The 7,931-nt window shown below is 57.8% G+C and overlaps 1 protein-coding gene across 1 annotated transcript in view; it reads left to right on the top strand.

Moving 5' to 3' along the window:
- The first annotated feature begins 635 nt into the window (after positions 1 to 635).
- LOC102457218 (mucosa-associated lymphoid tissue lymphoma translocation protein 1-like) overlaps positions 636 to 7,931 on the top strand; it is a 46,862-nt gene continuing 39,566 nt past the window's right edge. Inside the window, exons 1-4 of the mRNA XM_006128025.5 lie at positions 636 to 1,026; positions 3,216 to 3,331; positions 4,232 to 4,350; positions 6,009 to 6,162. Of these exons, the coding sequence (XP_006128087.3) occupies positions 3,322 to 3,331; positions 4,232 to 4,350; positions 6,009 to 6,162 (283 nt within the window). The 5' untranslated portion in view covers positions 636 to 1,026; positions 3,216 to 3,321. The remainder of the gene's footprint in view (positions 1,027 to 3,215; positions 3,332 to 4,231; positions 4,351 to 6,008; positions 6,163 to 7,931) is intronic.

The raw sequence follows: 7,931 nt of genomic DNA, 5'->3' as shown, positions 1-7,931 counted from the left end.
AGAAAGTGAGCAAACGGCACTCCAGCAGCTATGCCCTGGAGACCGGAATAAACAGAGGGCCTTTCTCTTGGGGGAAGGAGGCCTCCTTCCGCCAGCACGCCAAAGGAGGTGTCAGACCACAGTATAAAGTCTGGGCTGGAGGAGCGGAGCTATGGGGCATCCCATAGTCAGAGGAACCTAAGGCCCCAGATTGCTTTGAACCATCCCTAGTCATACCCAGGCCCTAAATCACCTCTGGCTTCTGGTGATCCAAGCTTCCCTTCGATGTTCCCATGATTCTCTGGGCAGAGCACGACGCAGCTGTCTCTGGTTCTTTTCCTGGCCTCTCCCCTCCCCTTTCTGAAGCCACATACTCAAAAAGCTGCAAAACAGAAGTGCCTTTAAAAGAGCGATGACTTTCCTCCCTGGAGAGCCAGATTATTGGCTAGCAATGCTGGTCCCTAGGTACAGGGCCGGGCAGCTGTTTGAGGTGGAGGGCCCCAGCAGGGAGAGTGAATGTGTGGTGGGAGGGAAAGGAGGGGGAGACGTACTATGATTAACAGCTGCTATTACTCCCTTAAGAAATGCTGATTTCTGGAAGGAAATCTGAGTGCTGATTCATAAGCAGCCTCCTGCTGCTGCTGGGAAGTCCCTTTCTAAGGGCTTCCCTGGAAGTGTCCATGTCCCTATCTTTGGCAGGAAGATGAGTTCCCTCTGCCTATGCCAAAATCTCTGCCTGTGTCATGGGACCCATGCTGGTGGCAGGCCTGTCTCCCAGCGAACTGTCTCAAAGTCTCTCTGGAGGAAGGAGACTCACTCACACTAGACCAGACTAACACGGCTACATATCTATTACTAAGTTTTCCCCCAGTTTCACTTTCAGTGCTGGGACTTGTTTTGGGATTGGCTAGTGACTCAGCCTGTGGCGCTGCTGTGCGGCTCCTCACCGGAACGACTGCAGAAATGAGGAAGTGATGGATCACTGCACAGGCAGGAGCGTTCCGGGCAGCCAGTGGCGAGGCAGCTCTCCTGCGAGCCGAACACCTGGTAAGTTCCCTGGCGTTTCCCCCTGGGGAGTTCCTGCCCTTGCTGATGTCTGGGGCTCTTTTTATTTTCCTTCGCGGGGAAGGTAGCAGACGCAGGGAGGCTTCGGTGATCCCCCAAGCAGCCTGCCAGCCAGGGACCTGCCTGCTACGCCGGAGTCTGCTTTGTTCTGGCTTGGTGACGGGTCACAAGAGTCTGTCTTTCTGCAGTGGGCTCCTCTGGTAGAGCTCTGAAGGTGCGTGTCTGAGTGGAGGCTGAAGAAAGCCGGTATCTTCTGAGCCTCATGGAGGATGTGAAAGCATTAATATGTGAGAAATGATACTTTCTCGGTGTCACACATTTTCTGCTCCTCCCCGGGGCCTGAGGCAGGGTGAAACCGACAGGTCTGGGTTTAAAGATTATTCTTAGGGTTTTATAAGCAGCCAATGCTCTGTTCCATTCAGCTTCCATGCCACCTGGCATTGTCTGGAGGAAATTGCAGGCGGTGGTAAGGTAATACTTTCTACAGATTAGAAGGAGCCGAAACAACGCCCACCACAGAAAGGGTTTTATTTTCTCAATGTACGCAAGACGGTTGTAGAGGTTCAAGAAAACAGCTTGAATAGGCCGCGATCCTGCAAACCCTTCGGCACGTCAGTAATTCGTGTACAGGACCATCGTCCCTCTGAGGTCATTGGGGCTAGTCCTGGGTGTTCAACAATTCACACGCCTGAATACGTGCGGGACGAGGGCCCAGCGTTTGGGCACGTGCGGTCTGGATCTATCACCGGAGCGTCTGAGGATCTCAATGCGGTGATGCCTGTGGCGAGACAGATCATTCAGCGAGGGGTTCTCCTGGTACAGTTCATGTTCTCAAAGCCATGACGCCGAGGGCAGAGGAGTTGCTCCAGATGGTGCTGAGCACAGCCAAGGACTGGGTTTTCGTAAGATCCAAGTGTGAATGGGTGGCCGGGGCCCAGAGGCTATCCTGTGGCCTCCCCTCCTTTGCCCCTGGAGTATTGGTCGAACGGGCCCACCAAGAGAGGCTGTGGCCCCTCAGAATTTCTTTCTGCCACTGGTTTGTGTCTGCCTGGGCCGTTTTGAAAAGCACACCCACTGCGTCAAAGAATGGGAGCATTTCTGCCGCTCTGCTCCTGCAACAGGCCACGTGGACCTGTGGTGCTACCGGCCACATCCTCCTTTATGGTCCCATTGCTGCTCACGTCACCCTGAGCCACAGCTACTCTGGAGAGCTTCCCTTGACACCAGGGAGTTTCCCGGCCCCACTGCGTCTCCCTGCAGGCTGTTCTCACTGTGGCCCTCCGGCCTCCCTCGCCTGCCGCACAGACTGTGCCCTGTGGCAGCGTGGCGGGGTGGGGGGAGCCAGGAGATCTGCAGAGGCAGATGCCCGGGCACAGGGAGTGTGGCGGGAGCACCCGAGTTGTAAGGCTGCTCTAACCTGCTCCACAGATCAGAACCCAGCCAGGAAGGGGGAGCTGCAGCTAGCCCCTTTGCACCCCCCCTCACTCCCAGCTGGGTCTGACCCCCTCTTGCGGGGTGGAAGGAATGGATCGGGGGCTAGCAGGGAGTCCCGATTCCCAGGGCTTGTCCTTGGAGGTCTGTGAAAGAAGGAGGGCTGGAGCTGGGGGGCAAGGCGTGGGGCAGAGCTTGTGGGGAGGGAAATGGGAGAAGCCCGGCTGGGGGGGATGGGCAGGGGGAAGAAAGCCCTGACTCCCTAGCCCACTTCTTTTAATAGCTCCTTCTGTTCCAGCTCCAGAACCAACCCCTGTCTTCAGCCTCTGCCCCCATCTTCCCTTTGGCACATGGGCAGCCTCCTGCTCTCCCTCGGCTCCCCCTGGCCCAGGAGCCCTGGCTGCTCTCGCCCTCCCTCCCGTTGCTGGCTTCTCCACAGCCCCCGGCCTGGCACACTCAGCCCCACTGCCCCTTCCTCCCAAAAGAACACACGCCCCCCCCCAGGAATGCTGAGCCTCCCCACACCTCGCAGTGCCACCCCCTTCCCCAGCTCTGCCTTCTGCTCTTCTTGCCCAGCATCAATGGGCCACAGACCGACTGGGCACCCCGGGGCCCTTCGGAGCCCCCACGTTTGGGGGTCTGTTGCTGCGGCAGCCTGTCGGGGTAGCATAGCAACAGCCAGCTGCTTCTCGGCGGGCCAGTAGCTTCCTTTCTCACAAAGCCCCTCTGCCTCTTCCCAGGGAGGAGCTGCTTCCCAGCCGGGAGAGGGGCCAGGGAGCGAGCCCGCCCATTGCTGACGCCAGCCCCTAGCCAGTGCCTGTGGAAGAACCAGTCACTGAGTAAACGATGCCAAAAGGTGAGCAGCGCCTTCGCCACGCTCAGGGCCCACCCGGCCCGCCCGAGCCGTTTCTCTCTTCTGCCCCCACATCAGATGAGCCGAAACCCACCCCCGTCTCGCTGCGCTGCCAGCGCGGCACACAATCCCCCCGGCAGAGAAACGCTGGGACATGCATGCCCGGAACGCTCCCACGCCAGCAGGCGAGGGAAGGGAACCTGCCTGTGTTACCCTCTCATGCTATTTACAATAGTCTCCTGGTTTCTGGAGCGTGGCTCCTGATTTGTGACTGGGGGAGGCGGGTTGAGGCTGGGGTTATTTTTCTCCCCAAGTTTAACTGACCCTTAGCGACGGAGCCACGATTGGTGCTTCCGGAAGCGCTGTGGGAGGGTGCTCGGCGAAATAGCCGGGTGGAGCGGAGCATTTCTGCGTAATGCCAGCTGTGCGGCGCAGCGCATGCTGCTGCTTGGCGATCAGGGCGCCGGCGACCCGCTCCGTGGCCCTTACGTTTAACCCCCGTGCGGGCGTGGAGAGCGGATGCCAGAGCCCAGTTCTCCAGGCGAGGAGCCCAGCCACAGCAGATGGGCCCAGCATGTGGCAAGAGCCTCCTGGGGATGATGCAGCGTCATGTGCCGGCCGGCTGAGAGGGATGAGCTAGGGCCTCGGCCTGTCCCCACTGAGGGGGCTTCTCACCCAGCCGTCCAGGGAGTCTCGAGGACTGCATGGGACCTGAGATGAGGGAGAGCTCCGGGCACCAGCCTTCGCTCTCATCCCGTGCACCCACGCTGGGCCAGGGCTCCGTCTAGCTCTAGCATCCAGCCATCCAACTCCCGGGAAAGCAGGCTGCACATTTCAGGGCTCTTTGTGGCTCCTCTCTCTGCCCCAGAGGCTGCTGTTACCCCTGCGTCTGCTTCTCTCTAGCTGTTGTGATCACGGAGCAGCCGGCCTCCGCCTCCGTCCCTGCTGGTTACTCCCTCACGCTGCGGTGCCGGGCCGCGGCCTGCACCACCCCACGGTACCAGTGGTTCTACCAGCACCAGGTAAGGCCGGCGCGGCTTGCAGGACAGAGGCAGTTTCCCCGCCCCCGCCTTCCCCTCGCTGTGCCACGTGCATCGGTTACCCCCCTCAGTACGATGCTGCCGCGGCCGCGTGGCCAGGAGCTGGGAGGGCTGGGGGCAGGGGCCGGACGAGGGGCTGCGGGACAATGGCAGGAGCAGTGCCTGGCAGGGCCGTCGAGGGGCACGGTCGTGCTTTGTGAGGCAGCTGGTAGAGAACAGAGGGGCAGGGGGCAGAAGGGGGGAGCAGCCTCGCTGGTGGCTGGAGGCGCGGGAGCAGTTCAGTGAGGCATAGGTTTGTTTGCTGAAGGGAAATGCGGGGATTTGCCAGGAGGGGGAATTCCCAGCCCCTGGCGTTTCTCCACAGCGGCTCGGCTGAGCCAGAGGTGCAGGCCCAGAGGGAAGGCCGGGGGCGGGGAGGAGTGGGGACCTGCGCCCATGGTGGGGAGGCCAGTCGGTTGCAGAAGGCGAGGGAGGGCAAGGGGGGCTGGTGGGGAGTGACAGAGAGAGGGGCTGAAGCGGAACGCGGGGCACTGAGGGATCAGACGGCCAGCAGGCCCTGGGAGAAGAGAGCTCTCCCGTCTGGGGAGGGAGAAATGCCCTGGCACAGCCGTTGTGGTCAAACAAGGAAGCAGGGAGAGGAAGGGAGGCAGCAGAGCTGGAAGGGCCCTGGCAGGGCCAGTGAAGTCCCGGTGGGAGGAGGAGGAGCCAGGGAACAGTGATAGAGCCAGAGCCCAGCCAGGAGAGGCAGGAGGTTCCCTGGAACGCCAAGGGACCGTGCAGATTGGCCATGCAACGGGACACCAGGAGTCTGCTCTCAGGGCCCGACCCTCCATTGCCCGGCATCCGGATCCAGTGCTGCCCTGGGCACAGCCCCCAGGCCGCTGCCCCTGCCGCAGAGCCTGGCCCCGTGGCCGCACAGGCCTCAGGTGACACCAGGGCCAGACAGCAGCTCCCCAGGTGCTGAGAAAGCAGAGCAGGGCCCAGTGCCAAGGGGGAACAGCGACCCGGCACCCCCTCGGGCTGGGGCTGCCTGCGGAGCCCTCCACCAAGACGCCTTTCCCCCGTGCGTGCATGCCCAACTCCGGCTGCCGGGCTGTGTGGCCCCTGCTCGGCCCGCAGGCTCATCTTGGGGCAGGAAAGGGCACCCTGGCTCAGGCATCCTGGCGAGGCTGAATCCTGCCACTGGGGCAGGGCTGACACGCAGCCAGCAGAAGGCCGTCATGCCGCCTGAGAATCCCAGCTCCATTTCCCAGTCTGGCTTTTCCCGACTCCTTGCTCTGGCTTCCTGGCTCCTTCTGATCCACCCCGTCCCCACGACGGGGCCACTTCAGCCCCAGTGCAATAGAGCTGGGTCTGTCCTGGAGCTGGCCAGGTTTGAAACCAGGTGGCTAGGGAACCAAAACCAAAGAGAATGGGGCGGAGGGGGACGCGTTCGCTCCCCCAGACCTGTCATGCATCAACGCCATGCGGCTGCTGGGCGCTGTCGTATGAAAGCCTCGCCCCGCCCCGGCTCTGCGTTATCCATCAGTCTGGCTGACAGGGCTTGACACAGGGAGGTTCTGCTACCTCTCTCCTCTCGTGGCTCTCTCCACACGCCTGGGGAAAAGACAGGATGCCCAGGGGCTGTCTTGTCCTTTCAGGCTGCTTGCTGCCCGATTGCTGGGGCCACGGAGCCAGATTTGCTCATCACGGCAAGGGAAACCCGCCTCTACATCTGCCGAATCAACGACCTGCACAAAAACGTCGCCTTCTCTAACTGGGTGAGAGTAGAGGTCCACCAGCATGTTGGCAAAGGTACAAGCCCTTTCTTCCCCCTGCACACAGCCCGCTTCCCTCTCGTGAGAGCCACCCTCCCGGAGAACACAGACACCCTCCCGCGGGCGGGCAGCATGCTAGGCCAGCCCAGGGAGAGCAGGCTGCAGCAATGGGATCCTGTCAACTGGGTCTGTGCTCCCAAACCATTTAGAGACCTGTCCTCGTCCCCCGAGGGGGTGGCTCTGGATCCTCCTGTCTCCTGTTTAGAACACTCACTCCAGCGTTCCGCTATACTGTGGGTGCATATTCAGCCAAGGGACTTGGATAATAGAAAATCCCTGAAGCTAAGGGAGAGGGAGCAAAATGAACAACCCGAATTAGCAGATAAAGCACAAATGGCTTATTAGTTAGTGTCTGTCAGGCCTTCCCATCACACCAGGGAAAGCTCCTTATGCACCCATCTTCAGCGTGTAGGAAAAACAGCTGTGTGACCACGGAGCATTCAATCTGAGTGGCATATGCTGGAGGTCGCATACTGCCAGTTCTAATCATCCTTGGAATTTCCAAAGGTAATAGAGGACAGTTCCCTAACTCCAGAAGTGTGCAGCCGACATGGGGGAATTCTCTGCTATGACAAGGTCCTATAAAGAAAAAGAAGATGATCACAGATCTAAAAATGAATGTTTGCTTATGTATAAGTGCTCATGTCTTGATCACATTCATAATGAGCAACTAGATGAAAGTCCTGACCAATGATATACAGTGTTCCCATAAGCTGAATGCTTGGGTGGCCACCCAGCTGATTAGCAGAATGCCCACAGCTGGCAGCAGGTGGTACAGATATGCACATGCCTCAGTGCATTAAATAAAATTTAATCCACACATGGGTGAAAAAAATTAGAGGGACCATAAATAATATACTTACTTTGTGCTTGGGTCAATTTCTCCAAGATGAAAACAAATTAAGAGCCAAAGGAGCAGGAAAAAATAATTTAATCAGAAAAAAGTGAGTGATAATGGGAAAACCATACTAAATCCCCAAAAAGCCATAATCCCACAAGTGAGGAAGAAGGCCAAATTGGTTAAAGAAAACAACCTGGTTTAGAGGGGAAGTGAAGGCAGGCTGTAAAAAATAAGTTGATATATAACAAATGGAAGAAAGAGGAAATTGATAATAATGAATATAAATTAGTAGTTAGGAAATGTAGAAAACCAATAAGGAAGCAAGAGGATTAAAAGAAATCCACGGCCAGCAGAGTTGTAAAAATAAAAGTAAAAGTAAAAACGAAATATATTTTGAATAAAAGGAATCCTACTATTGCTATTGGCCTAGCGCTAGTAGGAAATTTTGGAATCATCACTAATAAAACTGAAGTGCCAGAAGTGTGCAGAAAACACTACTGTATTTGGGGGTAAAAGCAGGTGGTGTGGTCTCATCGTGTGGGGATGAGACCACCCTTTCCATTCCTCTAATACCTCCGGCGAAAGTCAGCCAGCGGCTGCAGAGGTTAGACATTTTACAATTAGCGCCTCCAGAGAACGTGTATCCCAAAGTGAGCTGTGGAGTGCGCCAGACCATTCCTGATGACCTCCCTTGGCCGGGGGAAATTCCTGCAGACCGGAAGCGAGCAAATGCTGAGCCAGTGTTCATAATGGGGAAACAGGACGGTCTGGGTAATTGCAGGCACGTCAGCGTGACTTTGCTAATGGAATGACTGATATGGGACGCGATTAATCTACTACGGTGGTTCCCAAGCACCGGTCTGCGGACCAGTGTTGGGCCGCAAACCATTGGCTGCCAGGCCACA

The sequence above is a fragment of the Pelodiscus sinensis genome, chromosome 14 (assembly GCF_052426305.1).
Source record: "Pelodiscus sinensis isolate ZL-2025 chromosome 14, ASM5242630v1, whole genome shotgun sequence".
Taxonomy (NCBI): domain Eukaryota; kingdom Metazoa; phylum Chordata; order Testudines; family Trionychidae; genus Pelodiscus; species Pelodiscus sinensis.
The sequence above is the reverse complement of the archived record's forward strand: the minus strand, read 5'-3'. Positions and strand labels throughout refer to the sequence as shown.